At 38.9% G+C, this 23,128-nt stretch overlaps 1 protein-coding gene across 1 annotated transcript in view; it reads left to right on the plus strand.

Moving 5' to 3' along the window:
- Positions 1 to 23,128, plus strand: part of HMCN1 (hemicentin 1) — a 546,435-nt gene that overhangs the window by 106,151 nt on the left and 417,156 nt on the right. The window contains exon 2 of the mRNA XM_055582953.1: positions 16,602 to 16,672. Within this exon, the coding sequence (XP_055438928.1) occupies positions 16,602 to 16,672 (71 nt within the window). The remainder of the gene's footprint in view (positions 1 to 16,601; positions 16,673 to 23,128) is intronic.

A 23,128-nucleotide genomic window follows, 5' to 3' on the forward strand; every position in this document is an offset into this window, starting at 1 on the left:
AACAGCTTTCACAGATTGACACCCAGAGAGTAGCAACCCAGTATAAAATTGGACAAAGGTTATGGGCATTTGTTATTTTACACAAAGGAAATTCAAGAGCTCTTCCCTGAAAACTGTACTGTTACGCCCGCCCCCTGTCCATCATTTGTGTCAGTAGTCTGCTTATTTCCATCACAGCAGTGATTCCAACACGCTGCTCTTTTCTCTTTGCTCATTTACTTGTTTTATTGTCCTTTTCATCTGCCATACTGTGAAATCCTTGGGGAAGTGATACATCTGTCTCCTCCTGCTATAGGATATGAGGCATTCACAATTCTGCTCTAAGTCTGTTCTATTCCATCTTAGAAATAGGCCTTCTAAACTTTCTTCCTTATGACCTATGCCAAACATATTCAGCTTTTTTATAGTAAACTCAACAGATGAGTTGAGATTTGCAGAATTAAAACATCACAAATTCACAGAGTAACGATTGCAATATGAATTATTTTATCAGGCTTCCAATGGTCAGCTTTAAGCTTGGGGTATAAATACCTAATAGGGATTGAAAGATGATATGTTGAATTAAAAAGTGTTAGAGAGAGCTTAAATATTTGTCAATTTATTCTTTGGCACAGTGTGTGCTTTATCAATAACTTCTTTAGAGTCTTGAATTCAATTTCAGTTTCTTTTAATTTTCTTAATTCATCCACCTGATTAACTTTATTGATTTAATTATCATGATGAAATTAATAGTTATGGAGAATGAATGGGCTTCCCTGGTGGCTCAGATGGTAAAGAATCTGCCTGCAATGTAGGAGACCTGCATTCTATTCTGGGTTGGGAAGATCCTCTGGAATAGGAAATGGCCACTTACGCCAGTATTCTTGCATGGAGAATCCCATAGACAGAGGAGCCTGGTGGGCTACAGTCCATGGGGTTGCAAAGAGTCGTACACAACTGAGCAATTAACACTTTCACACTATAGAGACTGAATATGCAGTGAAATGAACCTGTTGCATGAAAAATTATTCTAAGCCTTAGAGTAGAAACATAACAGATGTTTATTAAATCACACTTTTTGTGAGTCAGGAATTCCGGAACAACTGAACTGGGTTCTCTGACTCGCTCACAAGTCTACAATCGAGGTACTGACTGGGTCTGTGGTCGTGGCATGGCTTGACTGAAGAAGGTCTAGTTTCTTACTCACGGGGTTGTTGTCAAGATTGAGTTTTTTGTTGGCTGTTGGCAAAAGACTGCCCTTAACTCCTTGCCATGGGGTCCTCCCTGTAGGGATAACAGGGTAGCTCTCATGGGTAATTTCCATCAGAGAGTGAGAGAGGGCATGCAAGACAGAAGGTGAAATTTTTTTCAACCTAATCTCAGTGGTGACATTTCATTAATTTTGTTCTGTTCTGTTCATTAGAGGCAGGTCATTAAGTTCATCCCATTCTTAAGGAGAGGGGATTACAGAAGGGTGTGAGTATCAGATGGTGGGGATCCTTGGAGGCCATGTTAGAGGCCATTTAGCACATCGGGTTATTTACCAAACAGTTAGGATACGTCATTAAAAGAATTCAGAGGAGTGACCTCTGAGGATTGAGACACTCAGGAATTTGTTCCAAAAAAGTTGACACCTGAATTAAATCTTGAGTAAAAGTTTGATAAGGGAGAAAGCAGTCTCTTATATAGAAAAAATATAAACAAAGGTGTAGAGGTGGATATTTTTCTTTATTTTGGGCAGAGTGAACAGATAATATAGCTTTAGTAGTATTTTCATATACCATATTAATTAGCAACCCGGAATCATATACCTATTTTTTTTGATAAATGATGTTTTTATCTCAGTCTTGTTTGGGTATTAATATTTTTAAGTATCACTGAAGTGGAAAGTAAAGATCAAACATATCTTTTAAATACTTGATCATGTGACTTCAAATTCTGAGATATGATTTAATGGCAAGTATGAGAAGTGTTGTTCTATTATCTCCAAAGGCAAGAAAGAGTTTCAGTCATCTGAAAGTTTGACATTTTTTATCTGATGCAAGGTAAAAAATTAAGGCATGACTTGATGAGAATGTGTGTGTCTGTTAATCGCTCATTCCTGTCTGACTCTTTGTGACCCCCGTGGACTGTAGCCTGCCAGGCTCCTCTATCCATGGACTTCTCCAAGCAAGAATACTGGAGTGGGTAGCTGTTCCCTTCTCCAGGCGATCTTTCCAACCCAGGGATTGAACCTGGGTCTCTTGCATTCTTTATTGTCTGACCATCAGGGAAGCCCTGATAAGAATGTACCTTACTTTAAAAAAAATAAGAGAGAGTATACTTAACTAATGCCTTTTTGAATTGGAAATTCAAATTCATTAAATCATCTTAAACAGTGAGAAGCACAAGAAAAGTATTATGTTTTACTAAACTCCCAGAGTGAATTTGTATATAGTAGATTTTTTAAAAAACCAATCATTGTGTGTGTGCTGTTCTGTCTGACTCTTTGCTACACTATGGACTATAACCTGCCAGGTTCCTCTGTCCATGGAATTTTCCAGGCAAGAATACTGGAGTGGGTTGCCATTTCCTACTCCATGGGATCTTTCTGACCCGGGGATCGAACCCATCTGCATTGGCAGGCAGATGCTTTACCACTCCCCCTCCTGGGGAGCCCCTAACCAATCATCAGTTCAGTTCAGTTCAGTCGCTCAGTCGTGTCCGACTCTTTGCGACCCCATGAATCGCAGCACGCCAGGCCTCCCTGTCCATCACCAACTCCCGGAGTTCACCCAGACTCATGTCCATCGAGTCAGTGATGCCATCCAGCCATCTCATCCTCTGCTGTCCCCTTCTCCTCCTGCCCTCAATCCCTCCCAACATCAGAGTCTTTTCCAATGAGTCAACTCTTCACATGAGGTGGCCAAAGTAATGGAGTTTCAGCTTTAGCATCATTCCTTCCAAAGAAATCCCAGGGCTGATCTTCAGAATGGACAGGTTGGATCTCCTTGCAGTCCAAGGGACTCTCAAGAGTCTTCTCCAACACCACACTTCAAAAGCATCAATTCTTCGGCGCTCAGCCTTCTTCACAGTCCAACTCTCACATCCATACATGACCACAGGAAAAACCATGGCCTTGACTAGACGAACCTTTGTTGGCAAAGTAATGTCTCTGCTTTTGAATATGCTATCTAGGTTGGTCATAACTTTCCTTCCAAGGAGTAAGCATCTTTTAATTTCATGGCTGCAGTCATAGTACCTAACATAATGTCTTTTAGATTGCCACGAAAGTTACAGACAGTAGCAGCAGTAGCAATAGCAGAGTTAGCCTGGTCAGTCCATTCCAAGCATTACATTTGCTTGCTATCCTCATTAAACAACCTCATCAAACACTTCTCACAACAAACCCAGTGTTTTAGAAATGGTTCAGTTTTCCCATACTAAAATGGGGGAAATAAAGTCATGGAGATTTAGGAACTGGATAAAAGTTAAAAACAAAACAAAAAAATATTATGGCAGAGCCTTGATTGTAACCCAAGTAGCTTTGAATCCAGTGCCTGAGCTCTTAAGCAAAATAACAGATTGCCTCTTAGGTCAAACATTTAGTAAATGAAGGCCACGTGAGTGGCTAATTCCAAATTCAGTGTCACTTTTCATCTAGGTTGTATCGATTTTCTGATGGCATTTGAGTCATTTAAGCACTGTAAATTAGTTTGGTTGGGAAGTGCACTTGGTCAAATTGCCTTCCCAGTGTCCCTTCTAATTGCTATTAGTGGATCCTTATAAAATATGTTAATTATTGCATTTTGGTTTGAGTAATGTTGTACAGAAAGTAACAACCCTCACCTTGTGAAGTTCAAATTTTAAACAGAGGCATGTACTTAGTCGCTTAGTTGTGTCCGACTCTTTGAGGCCCCATGGACTGTAACCCACCAGGCTCTTCTGTCCATGGAATTCTCCAGGCAAGAATACTGGAGTGAGTTGCCATGCCCTCCTCTAGGGGATCTTCTCAACCCAGGGATCAAACCTGGGTCTCCTGCATTGCAGGCAGATTCTTTACCAAAGGAGCCACCAGGGAAGGCTTGATATAATTGGTTAACAGGAAGGCTCTTCAGAGGGAAGAAGAAAAGCATGGGAACTTGGAGCAGGGGTATTGAAACCCTGGGATGGAAGACTTCCCTGATGGTCCAGTGGTTAGTATTCCACATTTCCAAATTTTCCAAATTAGGGGGTGCAGGTTCGATCACTGGATAGGGAACTAAGATCCCCTGTGCCATGCAGTGTGGTTAATCAGTCCATCAGTCAGTCACACCCCGAGAGGGTAAGAAAGGACTGATTACTGTGACACAGGAGAAATGCCACCGTGTCTCTTGTTTTTTATTTGGATGTGCGCCACAGCCTTTTGGTGCCTGTGGGGACATGCAAGTCTTTGCTTATGCAGTAGTGCGTCGATGATTTGGGAGGAGAGGAAGTGAGATGGCTCTTATGTGAAAGCTTTCCTCTCACGAAGTATGGGCACAAAGCACAGACTTGTCTTGGGTTGAAAACGCCTTGGGACCTAGTCACAATGGCATAAAGTAATTAATTTCAGTGACCTTAGACTATAGTAATTTCCAAATCTGGGATGCTTTTAGTTACCAGCTAAGGTATATGTAGATCAGGAAGCAATGGTTAGAACTGGACATAGAACAATAGACTGGTTCCAAATAGGAAAAGGAGTACATCAAGGCTGTATATTGTCACCCTGCTTATTTAACTTATATGCCGAATACATCATAAGAAACGCTGGGCTGGAAGAAGCACAAGCTAGAATCAAGATTGCCGGGAGAAATACCAATAACCTCAGATATGCAGATGACACCACCCTTATGGCAGAAAGTGAAGAGGAACTAAAAAGCCTCTTGATGAAAGTGAAAGAGGAGAGTGAAAAAGTTGGCTTAAAGCTCAACATTCAGAAAATGAAGATCATGGCATCCGGTCCCATCGCTTCATGGGAAATAGATGGGGAAACAGTGGAAACAGTGTCAGACTTTTTTGGGGGGGGGAGCTCCAAAATCACTGCAGATGGTGACTGCAGCCATGAAATTAAAAGACGCTTACTCCTTGGAAGGAAAGTTATGACCAACCTAGATAGCATATTCAAAAGCAGAGACATTACTTTGCCAACAAAGGTTCGTCTAGTCAAGGCAATGGTTTTTCCAGTGGTCATGTATGGATGTGAAAGTTGGACTGTGAAGAAAGCTGAGCGCCGAAGAATTGACGCTTTTGAACTGTGGTGTTGGAGAAGACTCCTGAGAGTCCCTTGGACTGCAAGGAATCCAACCAGTCCATTCTAAAGGAGATCAGCCCTGGGATTTCTTTGGAAGGAATGATGCTAAAGTTGAAACTCCAGTACTTTGGCCACGTCATGCGAAGGGTTGACTCATTGGAAAAGACTCTGATGCTGGGAGGGATTGAGGGCAGGAGGAGAAGGGGATGACAGAGGATGAGGTGACTGGATGGCATCACCGACCTGATGGACGTGAGTTTGAGTGAACTCTGGGAGTTGGTGATGGACAGGGAGGCCTGGTATGCTGCGATTCATGGAGTCGCAAAGAGTTGGACACAACTGAGCAACTGAACTGAACTGAAGGTGATTACTCTGACCTTCCCTGTAGGAGAAGTATTTAAATTTAAAATGGCCACTTACATTGATGGGGCTTCCCTGCTAGCTCAGCTGGTAAAGAATCCACCTGTATTGCATGAGACCCCGGTTTGATTCCTGGTTGGGAAGATACGCTGGAGAAGGGATAGTCTACCCAGTCCAGTATTCTTGGGCTTCCCTGGTGGCTCAGTCAGTAAAGAATCTGCCTGCAATGCAGGAGACCTGGTTTTGATCCCTGGGTTGGAAAGATTCCCTGAAGGAGGGCAGGGTTTCCAGCTGGTGCTAGTGGTAAAGAACCTGCCTGCCAATACAGGAGACAGAAGAGACATGTATTTGATTCCTGGGTAGGGAAGATCCCTTGGAGGAGGAAATGGCAACCCACTCCAGTGTTCTTGCACGGAGAATCCAATCAAAGAGGAGTCTGGGGGGCTGCTGTCCACAGGGTCACAAAGAGTCAGACACAACTGAAGTGACTTACCTTGAAGTCAAGTTAAACCAGTTCAGAACCATACTAAGGCAGAATGCATGAGCACAGCCTCAAGCCTATATGTGATCAAGTGAAATTTCTCTCTTTCTCCTTAATTTACAAATACAAATAATACCTGTAATTTACAATATTTACAAATACAAATGTGAGAAATTTAAAGATAAAATAATCATTCCTCCACTTATTCCAAACATCAGTTTTTGCTCTGGTGTGACCTTTCAGAATTTGTCTTTATGCGTATTTGCCTTTGTTCATAGTTGCAATCAAAGTACCTACAGGTCTTTTTTTTTTTTTTATGTGGTTCATGTTTAATGTCTTTATTGAATTTGTTACAATATTGTGTCTCTTGTCTCTGTTCTGATTTTTTGGCCATGAGGTGTGTATGGAATCTTAGCTCCCAACCAGGGATCAAACCTGCACCCTTGGGTTGGAAGGCGCAGTCTTAATTACTGGACTGCTGGTGAAGTGACTTTACCTATAGTTCGGTGTTTTGCTTTTTTTGTTTAATGGTATATTGTAAACATTTACTTGTTTTTCGACATGGAACAAGAGTTTAATTGCTGCCTAATATTATTTAGAGACTCATGGTTTTTAATCCTGTCTCTTATTTTGATACTATTTGTTGCTGTTCTAGCGATGTCAGTATCTGTTTTCAGTGGATTATAACAAAGTGGGAAATAACTTTACCACAAGATAACTTTAAGACATCATACCTATAATCATATCATACATATAACTACAGTGAATTTCATAAAAGTTGCAACTTCTTATAATCTTAAAGATTACAAATATGCCAGGTTTATTTAGTATGACACTGGTTGCAGTGATAATATTAAACAAAATAATTTTCTTTCTTACAAGTTACTTCAAATTTGCTATAGTTTATGTCTCTCTATAACAAAATACGAGCATTCGTTTCTAGTCTTGTTTTTTTTTTTGTTATTCTGTTAATGAATTTTTCTTTCTTTTAGTGATGGTACTTTATAGGTTTTTTTTTTGGGTAAAAATTTGAATGATTTCTATAGATAACATGGATTTTTAGTTAAATTGATGAAACAAATGTTCCCAAATCTGGCTTCATAGCCTTTTTAGGTTTTAAGTTTTACTTGATTTTTATATATTTATATCTGTCGGTATTGGCCCTTGTGATTTCTTCTATTACTTTGAAAAGGAGAATGTTATTTTTTATATATCTGATATATATATTCTCATTTAGATTCAGTTGAAGTAATTATAATGGTTATACTGAACCTTTAACCCTTTGGAGGTTATTTTTACTAGATACTATAAAATTTGAATTAGAGTTAAAATTTTTTAACATAAATAACCTTATTTTATATATCTTCAGATGCTTGTTTATAATCATTAATTCTTTTCCAGTTTTTACATATTTATTTGTGTATCAGTGCTTACGTTGTCCTATTTATACTTTTTTTGGCCAGTTTTCATTGATAAAATCACCCATGTGCTATTTAGAATACATTAAAGAATATTGTTGCTAAGTATTCTAAAGCACAAATGAAAAAATTCTTTTTGAGATTTTTAAAGTATTAAATCCATAAATTAACTTGAAATACATATATTTCAATATTTAGCTTTTCTTTATATAATCATGGCCTTTTAATTTAAAAAATCTTTTATGTTTTTCAATAAGAAGTACTCCTTAGTTTGATGTCATGATAAACTTGGAGTATTCATACTGTGACTGAATGGTTCCTCCTTTAATCTTGCTGAATCTGACTTGTGTGTTTCTTCTGGACAGCTGGAGGCACCATCTGTAACCAGCGATGAAATACAAATTGTATAGTTTGCATAAATCTGCATACTAGTCAAATATTCTGATATTTGCATTTAAAATTGGCATTTCACAAAATAAAGATAGATGGTAAAATTCATGCTAATAGTTTAATCTAGACTTCAGTGGGTTGCAAGGAGGAAAAGAAGATCCTCCCAACATGGTACCTGCAAAACGAGCACCCGTGGGTACCAGGATACCTGGAGGTCAAATGCAGACCCACCGTGGCCCCTGAGGTCCCTAGGGATACAGGCTGTCAAGTTCCCCCTTGTGCCAGTGGGACCCAAGCACTGTGCTCAGGCTGGAAACAGGTGAAGTTGAAACAGACATCTCCTCTGTCCCTGGCCCCACTGCCTCAACCCTTGTCAGACAAGCGGCCCCCAGGGATTTATAAACTTTGGTGCTAGGTGCTGGGAAATGCTTGGTGCATGAATTGGGAGTGTATGAAAAGGCTTGTCCTGGCTGAGAGGCTAAGACTTGGCCTCTAGCCTTGACCAACTGTCACATGCCCTCATCCTAACCCTCCCCATCCTCATATCTAGGTCCTCGCTGGGTAGCTGGCGGATGGTGACAGCCAGCAGAAGCAGGGATGGGGCTGCTGGGTAGGGCCTGGGCTTTAAGGGAGTAGAACAGGTGCCCTGTCCCCTGAAGGTGGTGTGGGGCAGGACTGTGGAAATGAGGCTCCAGGTTTGCAGTGCCTATTACATCTGCCCATTGAACTTTGCTTTACAAAACACAAATTAAGAGATAAAATTACTTCAGGACAGTGACTGCAAAGCATTAAACCCCAAGGCAGGGATCCTTTTGAGATTAGGGCTTTATACAACGTACTGGTCATAAGTCCATTCAACCACCTCTTAGTTTGTAAGATACACCCAGATATTTCCAACTTTCTTATACTCAAACCTCCACTCTTTAAACGTAAATATTTGCTTTCTCCTGACAGTTTGAACCAGACTTTAGGATAGAATGCCTGTTTGTTGAATGAATGAATGAATGCAAGTGTTCAGGGAATACCACACGCATAACATATATACAGATACATGCTATGCTATGCTAAGTCACTTCAGTCGTATCCGACTCGGTGTGACCCCAGAGACAGCAGACCACCAGGCTCCCCGTCCCTGGGATTCTCCAGGCAAGAACGCTGGAGTGGGTTGCCATTTTCCTTCTCCAATGCATGAAAGTGAAAAGTGAAAGTGAAGTCGCTCAGTCATGTCTGATTCTTAGCGACCCCATGGACTGCAGCCCACCAGGCTCCTCCGTCCATGGGATTTTCCAGGCAAGAGTACTGGAGTGGGATGCCATTGCCTTCTCCATACAGATACATAAAAGCATCTATATTTTTGCCATGTCTCTGATTCTCATTGTTTGCAGATAAAGTGTTTACTTCATGAATATGGTTTTGGACCACTGAATTACATTTTCCCTGAAAACATGATCAAAGGATTCCATGCATTTGTTAAGTTGTAGAAACAATCAGGACTGAGATTGTCTATTCTAACATGTTGAAATTTCAGCAGTATTAATGATTCTTTTCTAAGGATTTGCAAGCGTATTTTTTTCTTTTTCAAAAATACTTTACTGCTCTTTTCATATTTTTCTTTTCTTTATCCCTCCCTGCTGCCTAAATTTATTTGGAAGGCCAGTAATGCTAAGGAATTGTCTAAGAGAACAATGAAAACTTTGAAATGAATTGTCATATTTTTTTTTATCTTAAAGTTTAAAACACATTTTCTGTAAGAATATCATTAATTAAATTTTAAAATATTCTTGAACGTAGTATCTATTTTCTTCTTGTTTTTTTTTTTTTTTTTTTTCAGAATACCTTAATCACAATGGAGAGCTTGTTTATTAAATTTGTTAAAATAGCATGACTTAAAATATTATATGTTTTATTATATTTCTGAGTGTAACTTACCAATGCGTGGGTATGTTTTGATATTTAAATATTTAGGAGTACAGGCAAAACTGAGAATCTGGATTTTGTTGGGTCATTAAAAATCCCACGGCTGTTTTTGCAAGAGTGCTTGCTGGAGCTCTGGCCAAAGTCCAGTCTAAGCAATAACATCCTACTCAGTATACCTCATGATCCTGTGTCAGTTATTAAGGCATTCTTCTTTGCTTCCTGCTCTAAACAGCTATGAAACATTGCTGAATTCATGTGCATGATTTTTTCTATATCCTGTTCAGTCTAAGTGAAATGACCCTTGCAATATACATACATTATCTACAGTTGTGCTAAGTGCAATGTGTTTAAGATTATACAACTCATTGTTAAATGAATAACCTCTTTGGAAAGTAAAACAGAATGCTGTGTATGTAATCAATATTACATACTGTGCATGAATTCATCCTTGACTCAGATTTTATAAAACACACCAAGTTACATCACTTCACGTCAAAACAATCATTAAGGGTCTTTAAGTGGTCTTGAAAATTACCTGTTTTAATGTGAGCAGGCATGTACTCAGTTAAATGAGTCCTGAAATATCTTTGACATTAGCTCAGCTCAAAGTCAGTTCTTTTTTGTGACTTAGATGCAAATCATTCAAAAATGGTGCTGGACAGCAACATTATAATTAAATGAGGAGAGAGAAATCTGGAAAGAGTATCTTGTTAAATTGAAAACAATGAAAGTATACTTATTAATCTGATTTTCTGTAACATTCCAAAGCAAGAAACGTAATTATTGATTTTTATTTAAATAATTTAAATGCTTTAAATATGTATATATTTATATTACAGTTTTGCACAGAAGACATTATAATTGCTTTGTGTAAAATTAATTGAGAGTAGAATTTTTAGAAAGTGAATGTGTTGAGAGTCAGCTCATAGAAGGCATTTTGAACAGGCCATGTCCCAGTGCCTAGAATTTCTTTGCTCTGATATCACCCTCTGTGAATTCAGTGTTCTCTTCAAGTCCCAACTCATACTACCACATCTTCTCCCTGATGTCTTCACTGTGTATTTCCCAAGAGCTCAGGGGTATTTCTCTGGACACTGAAAATATTTGCCCTTCTCTGAGGCTAGATTAATTTTTCATAGCTTGCTATTTTTAAAAATTTTCAGCTATATTTAAATTTCCTCTATGGCAAGCACTGTGATTTATATATTTATTTTGACCTTTTGTAATGCTTTGCAAATATTGATTAATTTATAGTGCAGCTTAGGGGTTTTCATTTTAACTTTTGACATATTTATGTACAGTTATAAATATAAAACTACATATTTTTAAAAACCAAGGAAATTGTAAGCATTGTTACCAAACCATTCACAAAAAGTGTGTGAGACTCCAGCAAGCAGCAGTAAATATACCTCTTGTTATCAAGGAACCACTTTGAGTAAAGAAAAACTGTAAGGAGTAGAAATCTGTTAGTGAAAAGGAAAAAGGAAGTGAGGAACTGGATATTGATCTTGCCAAGTGAAGCAGTAAAAGAAAATACTACATTGTGAACTTCTTTCCATTATTTGCTCAAATTCAATCCAACAACTCAGATTAGGAGAACAATGGCTGAGATGTTGGAAATAAATCCAACCCATCTGATAAATCCCTAGGAAACGGGAAATAACACAATCAATGAGAAGAGGAAAGACTTGTTTAGAGTTTCAGACATTTTTTTTTTTAATCAAAAATGATCTTCTGAAGTGTAACTTGCTCCTTGTACTTATAATTCATATTCCTTACCTTAATGTTTCTTTTGCTTTTTGAAGATCATCAGTATGTGGGAAATTGTACGTGTTGACTATCTGCATCAATAACTTGATGAAAGAATAAATACTTTGTGTAAAGAGGAAGTCAACTATTCAGTTAACTAGTGAGTGTCGTCATGCTGATTATGTAGTGTGATCTTTAGCTGTAGCCTGGAGGTTCCACAGTAAAATGAAAGGCACACGAAATGAAGGGTCTGAAGACCTGGGCTTAATCTTTATTCTTTCGTTTCCCGTCTTCTCATCTTCAAATGTTTATTTAGAATTTATTTATAGGTATATCTCCTTAGGCTGATAATCAAGTGAGGGACACAAAAAGCAATGGCAATCACATATCATGTGATAGATGCTCTCAGGTCACAGGTAGACAGTATGGTGGGACCCTTGAAAGGGACTGGTTGGCTTTGGCTTATCATACCACCTTCAATTATTTGTATAATAATATTGGCTTCCTTGATGGCTCAGATGGTAAAGAAGCTGCCTGCAATGCGGGAGACCAGGTTCGATCACTGGGTTGGGAAAATCCCCTGGAGAAGGGAATGGCTACCCACTCCAGTATTCTTACCTAGAGAATTCCATGGACAGAGGAGCCTGGTGGGCTATAATCCATGAGTTAGCAAAGAGTTGGACACGACTGAAAACCACCACCATACTGAACCATAGGTAATAGCAGTAATTTGATGAAATACAGAGCTGTTGTGAAAACTTGATATATAGAATTTTTTTTAAATTAACATTAGTAAAGTACTTTTTCATTTTTTCTAATTTGAAATCCTAAATTTTCATTTCCTTTTTGAAATCTCCTTGATTCATTCTGAAAAGTGCTTTTTCTGTATTAGTACTCCCACACTACTTTTTCCATACTTTTCTTTCTGCATTTATTGTGAAAAAGTGAAACTGTTAGTTGCTCCTTGCCTTGTGTTGGTCGCTCAGTTATGTCCGACTCTCTGTGACCCCATGGACTGTAGCCTGCCCGACTCCTCTGTACATGGGATTTTCTAGGCAAGAATACTGGAGTGGGTTGCCTTGCCCTTCTCTAGGGAATTTTCCCACCCCAGGGATTGAACCTGGGTCTCCTGAAATGCAGGTAGATTCTTCACCCGGAGTCACTAGGGTAGTCCCTATGTAGTGTTGTATGTCATAATAATTACATCTCAGTAAAACTGGAAGAAAAAAATTGTTTCTTTTAATCTATTTTCAAATACCCAGGCACATGACAATCAAGAATTCTAGATATTGTGTGCATCAGTTTAAGTACTCCAAATATGACCTGTTTTGCCAATGATCCAGAGGAAAGGAGAAAGTTCACAGTGATATAATCATTGATAGAATGAAGATCTTGGAAAAGAGGAAATGTTAGTGAGCTGTGGAGGTTGCTCAGTATAGAGAATGTTTTCAGATGTCTTAACCTCTTTCTTCACTATCAAAGTTTTTCAATTTCATCATCTCTGAACCTCAGGTTTTCTTGTCCGTAGATAACAAAATTGAATCAAAGGATTTTTAATGCCCCATCAAGCTTGAGGATTCTCTTTGGAGACTGATGGCTGTTTTGTGTTTTTTTTTTTTTTTTTTTTTTTTTTCCTCTGACTTTTTATTTATTTATTTATTTTTTTAATTTTATTTTATTTTTAAACTTTACATAACTGTATTAGTTTTGCCAAATATCAAAATGATGGCTGTTTTATATTGGATTGGCCAAAAAGTTCATTCGGATTTTCCTGTAACTGGAGAAAACCGAACGAACTTTTTGGCCAACCCAGTATATCTATATAGGTGTTATTTTGGTAAGCAACCAGATAAAGTCATTGAATAAAATGGGATATGATCATTTATTCTGTTAAACGTTATGCCCCTTCATTCTTCCTGTGTCTTTATCTTAAAAACGTCAGCCAACACTAATGTTTACTGAAGAAATGGCAGAATGTCCAAGGAGATGGGACTTGATTCATACTTTCTAGAGTGAGAGGTGTCTGGGCAGATGAAAGACGTGGGAATGGCCATGAAAGATGTGAAGGAAGAGCAGTGTCTTCATGCTAAGCAGTGTGACGAAGTTTGAAGATTAGCTACATAGAAGAGAGGACCTGCAATGCTTTGGAGAGTTCTCATTCAATTCTGTAAGCAATAGAGGACCATGCTCAGTCAGGAAAAGAAGACAAAGTTATACCTGTTGAATGTTGTTGAAGGCGAGGAAAAAAGGAAGAGAAGAGGAAATTGCTCATGACACAGCTGGTGTAGGGCTCTATTAAATGAAGAGAAAGGCTGAAATGGACACAAGTCCTGAAAGGAAGGTTGATTTTGCCAAATAGTTATATCATTCCATTCAAAAGAGTTGGAAAAGATGCTTATAGCTGGAGGGATATGGCAGCCTGGCAAGGCTTTATCTCTCCTGAGTATTTTTTTTTTTTTTTGATCTGAGTATTTCTTATAACTGATAAAAGATTTATCTCAAGTGTCCAGTGTGATTTGCAAAAATGTATATAAATGAGCTTCAGGAAATATTTCCTGTCTTTGTTGAAAACAGGTGGGTATTTGAATCTCTCAATAATTAAATGAAGGCTAATCAGTTCTCCTATTTTAATAGCATCCCCTAATCTCTACTATTGAAGACAGACATGTGTCAGGGCTATTTAAAAAATTGTTATTATAAGGAATGTTCTTGCATGTCTGTACTATTTATTTTCATATAATTGATTTTTCTAGTATTCTTTTATTCCTTTCTGGTTCTTGAGTTTTGAATTCTAGAATATTTTAGTATTATGCCATGTAGAAGCACAGAAGCGTGGCTTGATGGTGCTGCTGACAATTTATATGTCAGGGTGTAACTGCCTGGTATATTCTTTGCTGTTTTGCATTCCTTTGCAAAGTATGCCTTTGTTTAGTCTTGAGGGAGTAGTCTTCTCTGATTTTCCATATACTCAGGACATGACGTTTACATAGCTAATGACTGTTCTTCTCTGTATGGAATTCAGATGTTTGCATTTTCACACAGTTTCTCCAATCACCTCTTCATTCCTTTTGCATGCTGCAAGATGTCTAATCTGTGGTGAAGAATGGAGACATATTTTTGTGTAATTTCTAAGAAAAATTACATGGGCTATGACAAGCATATCATGCTTCCTATCCAGTTTACCTCATTTATTTCTAAAATTCTGCAATCTGTTTTTGTATCACATTTAGCATATTATAGAAGGCCTGGCTCATTAATTATTATCCTTTGAAGTCATAAGTCCTATTCTAACAGTATGTGTTTGAAGCTAATGTCTCATGAAAACTAAATGTTAAGTATCTTTATAATTTTGTATTATTATCTTCATTACATAAAATAGAAAAACTTTCATCTGCCCTAGGAATTTAAGGTGCTATGTCTGTACACATGATACTTGGATGAATTTTAAACTATTACTTAAATATATGGATGTTTCCAGGCTTCCCTGCTGGCTCAGACTGTAAAGCATCTGCCTGCAATGCATGAGACCTGGGTTTGATCCCTGGGTCCCTGGGTAAGAAAGATCCCCTGGAGAAGGGAATGGCTACCCACTCCAGTCTTCTTGCCTGGAGAATTCCTCCTGGACAGAGGAGCCTTGTGGGCTATAGTCTGTGGGATCGCATAGTCGGACACACCTGAATGACTAACATATGGGTGTTTCCAGGCTTCCCTAGTGGCTCAGCTGGTAAAGAATCTGCCTGCAATGCGGGAGACCTGGATTTGATCCCTGGATTGGGAAGATCCCCTGGAGAACAGCATAGCAACCCACTCCAGTATTCTTGCCTGGAGAATCCTCATGGACAGAGGAGACTGGTGGGCTGCAGTCCATAGGTCACAAAGATTTGGACATGACTGAGTGACTAAATACACACCCATGGATGTTTTCTGGGGGAAGTAATTGGTACCTGTAAAGGCCAGTTTCAGCTTGTCTATTTTAAAGGTTAATTTTTTTATTTTAAAGAAAATGGTCTTTGCAGATTAAAATGTTTGCTATTAAATAAACATGTTCTGTGTGTGTATCTATATTTATATTTCTATCAACTTAACCCTACTGGTATCTGGACTTCTTCTCTTCACCTGACTTAGGTCTTGGTTTTCACCAGGAAACGGTCCCCCTACTTGTTTCCACTTGAAACAATGGTTTGTGCATTATATTAGGACAGTCATGAGGGTTGCAGTGACCCCAGAGGTAATTCTCCTAAAGGCAGTTTAGGAGAATGATGATAATGAGGGACAGCAACCCCAGCTATGGCAAATGAAGTGGTAGCGACTGTGTTTAAACTTTCAATATCCTGATATCTGTGCTTCTGATCTTCCTATCTGTGCTCCTGCAAGTTCTTAAAACCCTGTGGACAAAGAAGGGTCATTTGGCTTTTTTTTTTGGTTTAGTATTAAATGTTTTATTTGCAAACAAATTTACAACTTGTAGTTGATAAATCAAAATTAAAAGATGGATAATGATTAATTTAGAGTTCAACAACAAAATAGTTGCTCCATAAATATTCACTAACTGGTGAGAGTGAAAAGAGACTGAAACTGGTGTCTCCCGATTCTTTGCCCTGTGACATTTTAACTCCCTCTTTTCATTTTCCTGGTGGCTCAGCTGGTAAAGAATCCACCTGCAATGCGGGAGACCTGGGTTCGATTCCTGGGTTGGGAAGATCTCCTGGAGAAGGGAAAGGCTACCCATACCAGTATTCTGGCCTGGAGAATTCCATGGACTGTTTTGTCCATGGGTTTGCAAAGTTGGACACGACTGGGTGACTTTCACTTTCACTTTTTTGCATTTCCTAAGGCTAAAAATTCACTGTTTTAAGTATGCATCATTTATGCCAAATTTGAAAGTAGTCTTTGGTAGCTCTAAATTGAGAAATGGTCTTTGTTGTTTTGTTGACTATTTCTAATTGTTCAATTAACTGTACAGTGCATAGTGAAAGGACATTTGCAACCACAGTACGCTGAAGACTTTAATGCTATTGAGCACTATTCTTGACTTACGGCATTTTTATCTCCACAGAGATTGGCCCAGTAACAGTTACCACAGATCCCAAGAAATTTCAATATGAGCTCAGAGAACTCTATGTTCAGGTGAGTGCTTTCTTTTAATTTTATTTCTTTCAGGGGAAAGGAAAATCATGAACTTTTGGCTGATCATCTTCAGTTTTAAGTCTGAAAGTAATAGTTTTTAGATTCCAATACCACTTTTTCTGACTTGAATGATACACATGGAATTGGGACAGATTGGGTTCAAAACACCACCTTCATTTATGCATTGTCTGTAGCTGCTTCCTTGCAACAGAGGCAGAGTTCTGTAGTTGTGACAGACTGGCCCACAAAGCCTAAGTGTTTACTGTATGATGCTTCAGAGAAAAGTTTATTGACTTCTGCTCTAGATGACTTCCGGAGAAGGCAATGGCGACCCACTCCAGTACTCTTGCCTGGAAAATCCCATGGACAGAGAAGCCTGGTAGGCTGTAGTCTGTGGGGTCACTGAGTCGGACACGACTGAGCGACTTCACTTTCACTTTTCACTTTCATGCACTGGAGAACGAAATGGCAACCCACTCCAGTGTTCTTGCCTGGAGAATCCCAGGGACGAGGGAGCCTGGTGGGCTGCCGTCTATGGGGTCGTGCAGAGTCAGACACTACTGAAGCGACTTAGCAGCAGCAGCAGCAGCAGCTAGATGACTTCAGTGGTAAATCCACTTACCCTATAGGAGACACAGGAGATGTGGGTTCAATCCCCGGGTCAGGAAGATACCCTGGTGTAGAAAGTGGCAACCCACTCCAGTATCCTTGCTTAGAAAATTCCATGGACAGAAGAGCCTGGTGTGCTATAGTCCATGGGGGCTGCAAAAAGTCAGATACAACTGAGCACTAGATGACTCCTTTCGCTGGCTCCTTTCTCTGTTTCATAAGGAACAGTTAATTTTTTTCCTGTAATCGTTGTGCTATAATTAGGATAACTTAAAAATTCTTTACTTTAAGTCATCTATATAAATGTTTGTAAGTATAGTTTTGTTAGTAGAGTAGACGAATAGTTGGTTGAAATGTTATCCTGAAAAATAGGACTTGGAGATAAGGTTAACATGTACCTTCTCCTCATTCCTCGTTGAGGTCATTTTTCTCAAATCCATTGATTTTTTTTTTTTTAATAACTTGCTTCTTTGAGGCTGTTTTACTATCCTGTCCTCCATGGATGGTCTCTGCTGCAATCACCTATAGGTCTTTTTGGGCACTGCTCATTGAAGCTGTTGATGACTGGATCATTGGCTTACCTGTCCCCTTTAGGGCTGCCATCATTCCAAGGCACCTCCGCAGTGACTGGAATGACCTGTCAGAACCTTCTCCTCTCAGTTCCTGACCTGGTCTTCAGTGACCTTTCCTTTCCTCCATCTCAGTCTTCTATTCCCACACACCCTCTGGACCTTGCGTGTTTGTGCTTAGTTGCTCAATCATGTCCAAGTCTTTGTGACCCCTTGGACAGTAGCCCGCCAGGCTCCTCTGTCCATGGGGATTCCCCAGGCAAGAATACCCAATTCATTCTTTTCTCTCAGGTCACTCATTCAAGCTTTTAATCTCCTGCTGCAACCATCTGTCCACCAGGCTTGTTACAGCTTCTTACTACAACTGCTTCTTCACCCTCATCAAACATTCCAGTCCAGTGATCCCTATCCTGTCTCCCAGGCCTTCAGAGTCTCCTTTTTCACTTTCTTCCAATCTAGCTCAGAGTCTTGTCATATCAAAAACACAGCTTTTTTTCTTGTCCATTGTTTTTTTGTTCAAAAGGCAAAACTTCATTCCTGAAGGACCAAAATTACTATGCCAGGTGCCACTGGAGTCTCACGATATGGCAGGTTGATTTTACTATAAATACACAGCCACCTGCTTCCATTGGACTCTCAATGCTCCCATGATCCAGTTCTGTTTCTTTGGTCAATTATATCTCCCACGCCTCCCAGTGACAGTTGCAAACTTTAGCTATTCTTCTTAAACCTGTATTCCATTGCCCTTTTACTACGGACCATTTTCGGCTAATGATCCACTCTGAGCAAGCTGTCTCACTGTTTCACACACAGGCACTTTTAAATGGAAGGTCTTGGCTTCCTCATACCTTACGTGTAATCCACATGCATTTGATACCCATCCTATCCACATTCTCTACTTAATCACAACTCCTTGGCTTTCTCAGGATCTTAATGCTCTCAAGCTGTTTTTTTTTTTTTTTTTATTTAAACTGCTTTAGGTTTCCCATTTACTTTTAAAAAAAATTGGAGTGTAGTTACTTTTCAGTGTCGTTGTTTCTGCTGTACAACATGAATCAGCTCTACATATACATATATCATCTCTTTTTTTGTTTTTACTTCCTCTTTAGGTCACCCCAGAGTATTGAGTAGGGTTCATGTGCTATACAGGAGATTCTCTTTAGTTTATTTATACTATTTTATACGTAGTATTAATGGTGTATATATATATCAATCCCAATCTCCCAATTCCTCCCACCCCCTCTTCTATTTCCTATAAATATGTTCAAGTCTACCTCCAAAACAAACCCCTGTCCCAGTGAATCCAACTGTTGGAAACAAAACAGACTAACCAACAAATCACTGTTGGTTCTCAAAATTCTCTTACAAATAGCAACTTTCATTTCTCAGTTCCTTCAGTGCCTGGAAAGTTGTCAGTATTCCCTGCCGTCTTTTCCCCACGTGCCTTCTGCAGTTACCTCTTAGTCTGTTTCAATCTCGTCCCTACACCCATGCTCTATGTAGCTCTAACTGGTGACACATAATCTCTGGCTTTGCTAAATGCTGTGGAAACATTTCATTTGTCAGGATGTTAGTTAAACGTCTTTGTAGTTGGCAATACTGGCCTCTCCCTTCATCTTGAGGCATTCTCTTCCTTTACATATTCTTTCACTTTTTGTCCCACTTTTCTTAAGCTTCCTAGGCAGCTCATTTCCCCCCAGTTGGCCATTAAATGTTTAGGATCCTAGTAGGTTTGCAAACTGGCCCCATTTATTTGTCTCATTTTTATTTTTTCTCTTTAGGAAAAATCATCCATACACACATAAATACATTTCTAGCCTGGAACTCTCCTCTGAGAATCAGACCCGTCTTTCAGTCTCCAGGATGTCACAATGGCACTCCAAAGTGAAACTCACAGATGTTCTCTTTCCATTCCTTCTAATATGGTTCTAAATCTTGTTCTTTGTCTTCTGTTTGTTATCTTTGTGAATTATACCTGTAGTATCCTGGTTATTCACCAAAATTCTGAATCATCCTTAATATACACATCTTTTCCCCTCCAAACCATCAATCAAATCTTGGTTTTTAACTTTCTTAATAATTTTTATATCAGTTGACTTTCATTCATTAATATTAGCATGTCATAGTCCCAGTTATTGTATCTTTCAGTTCAGTTCAATCTCTCAGTCGTGTCCGACTTTTTGCGACCCCATGAGTCGCAGCACGCCAGGCCTCCCTGTCCATCACCAACTCCTGGAGTTCACTGAAACTCATGTCCATTGAGTCGGTGATGCCATCCAGCCATCTCATCCTCTGTCGTCCCCTTCTCCTCCTGCCCCCAATCCCTCCCAGCATCAGGGTCTTTTCAAATGAGTCATCTCTTCGCATGAGGTGGCCAAAGTATTGGAGTTTCAGCTTTAGCATCAGTCCTTCCAATGAACACCCAGGACTGATCTTTAGAATGGACTGGTTGAATCTCCCTGCAGTCCAAGGGACTCTCAAGAGTCTTCTCCAACACCACAGTTCAAAAGCATCAATTCTTCGGTGCTCAGCTTTCTTCACAGTCAAATTCTCACATCCTTACATGACCACTGGGAAAACCATAGCCTTGACTAGATGGACCCTTGTTGGCAAAGTAATATCTCTGCTTTTTAATATGCTGTCTAGGTTGGTCATAATTGTATCTTTAGGCTGAATTAATGCAAAAAAGCTAAGTGATTTCCCTGTTTTTATTCTTGCTTTGATTTTCCAGGACTTTCTCTACTCTGACCAGCAGACAAAAGATCTAAAAAAAAAAAGTCCCTCAACATTCCCCTCTAATACCCTGTCCACTCACCTCCTACGCTCACTTCACCCAAGTCTTCCCAAATTTCTGAGTGACCTGAGGCCTGTCTACCTGTCAGCCTTTTCTGGAGCCACTGTCTCCCTTGGGCCTGAGATCTGCTCTAGGGGTCTTGCATAGAGTCTCCTGTGTCTGGATCCTCACCTGTCTCCCCGTGGGGCCCTTGCATGTGCTACTCTCCTTGCATGTGTGTGTGTTAGTCACTCAGTCGTGTCCGACTCTTTGTGACCCCATGGATGGTAGCGCACCAGGCTCCTGTGTCCATGGAATTCTCTAGGCAGGAATACTGGAGTGGGTTGCCATTTCCTTCTCCTCTCCTTGCATAGGAAGTTCTTGTTCTTCATCTTGCCCTAATGTCCATGCTTTTTAATCGAGTTTAAAATCCTGTTTTCAAAATCTCATCTGGAATACCACTTCCTCAGAGAATCCCATCCTGTCCTCCAGGATTGGTCATATCTCATGGCCTCATTCTGTCACAAAGTAGTTGGGATTTCATAGTGAAGGATTATGTCTGAGTTAATCACTGAATCCCTTAGTAAAATGCCTGGCATATAGAATGTGCTCATATAGAATGAATGGAAGAATGAATGAATGAAGGAAGGAACAAACCACCACTGTGTACAAATTAACAGTTCAGATTGGAGTTTGAAGTTTAATACTTCAGTTGGTTTCACTGTTGAGTGCATGACTTCATTTGGAACTATATATGGTATGAGCATAATTGGGGCACAGGGTGAAAAAACTCAGGAGTTTGGCATTCCAAATATGTATTCCATCGCAATTCTTTCATTGTGCCTGTCTCTATTTTTAAATTGCATGCTAAATTGGATTATGTTTCATAAATGTCTAAGTAGGTTTTTATAGTTATCCCTTGTCTGTTTTTCTCTTTTATTAAATTTCTTCTGATAATGTCTCTCATTAATCCTCTATTTCCTTTCTCATATCATTCTTTTTCAGTCATTATCTCAATACTTATTTACAATTTACTTTTCTGTCCCCTGATATAGCAAATTCTTTTCCACTTTGGATGTCCACATTCTTTGAAAGAAAATTTACATAAAAATTTCTATCCTGTATGTGGAACACAGGAATTAAAAATTGTATTACCCTAATTGTTTATATTTTTATATTCTGGTGTTTTATCATGAACTCCTGAGTGCAAGAGCCTTACAGCTCTCATTGAGCCTCTGGTCTACCATGGGATGAATCAGTGTCTGCAGGAGAGTGGACTTAAATAGCTATTAAATAAATGAATGTCATATGAGCGTAGCTTCTTTTAAAAATGTATATGTAACAGTGAAACTATATCAAATACAATACAAACTTTACCTGATGGTACAAAAGATACTTAAAAATCTAATTATCACTTTTTGTAATGTAAAGATTCGGTATGGCCATGTAATGGAGGTTTCTAGCTGAAAGAATGTTTGGAAGAGATTTACTGCATTCATTTCTTTTCCCCTCTGCAAGAATTCAGCTGGGATATATTCTTAGAAAGCTGGCCAGAATGCAAATGCCTACATTCTCATTGAGACCTGGCACTTCCTCATTTCCTGCCTCTCCCCTTCTTTTGTTCTAAGGGATCTTCAGATCCTCCTTGCTCCGTTTGTCTCCAGGGTGGAGGGTCATGGTCCTTAATCGTACTCCATTGATTCCCTTCCCAGAGCCCTCCTCAGCCAACCTCTGGAACTGAACTTGATACAGATACTCTGTAGAGTCATAATGTCTCTGTTCAAGAAAATAATCTTTCTTCCTTCCTTGGAATGAAAGCTGGTGTCCATTTCTCTGGAGATTTCCTCTGTATTGGCTGCATCTTAAGGATTTATTTTTACATTGTCTTGAGATACAAGAGGATGCTTAATTAGAACAACTAGCCAGGGATGGAATCAAATATTTACTTTTTCTCTTCATTCAAAATTGGACACTGTTATAAGCATTGGGGATACCATGGAAGTATTTTTATTTTCAAAGTTTCTGGTAAATTATTCCTTTTTTAATCAGTGGCAAAAATTTTCAAGGTCAAATATGAAGACACTAAGCTATATCATTACTTAACCCTGACCTAAAGAATGTATTTTGTTTTCTCTTCAGTGTTTGCTTAGAGAATATTTTATTTCATAACCCACTCTGAGAAACTAAAATTCACGAATTTCATAAAATTTTAGTATGATACTAAAATTTGTGTGTGTGTAATTTCCAGACCCTTTTTTGATTCCTCTTCTAATATTTTTAGTAACTTCTCCCAAATCACTGATATGAAGAGCAACAAGGATAGCTGTTTTATTAAAATTAACTTGGATTATTTTTTTTTTTTTTGGAAAAGAAACCTTTGAAAATATTCCTTTCATATTTGTTTTGAAAACAAGAAAAGGAAATTCAGTTTGAAGTAAATTAAATAATTGCCCATTCATTAACTTTTCACCAGACTCAGCTATTTTTCTTGTAGAGATAATTAAC

Source organism: Bubalus kerabau, chromosome 5 (genome assembly GCF_029407905.1).
Source record: "Bubalus kerabau isolate K-KA32 ecotype Philippines breed swamp buffalo chromosome 5, PCC_UOA_SB_1v2, whole genome shotgun sequence".
Classification (NCBI taxonomy): Eukaryota; Metazoa; Chordata; class Mammalia; order Artiodactyla; family Bovidae; genus Bubalus; species Bubalus kerabau.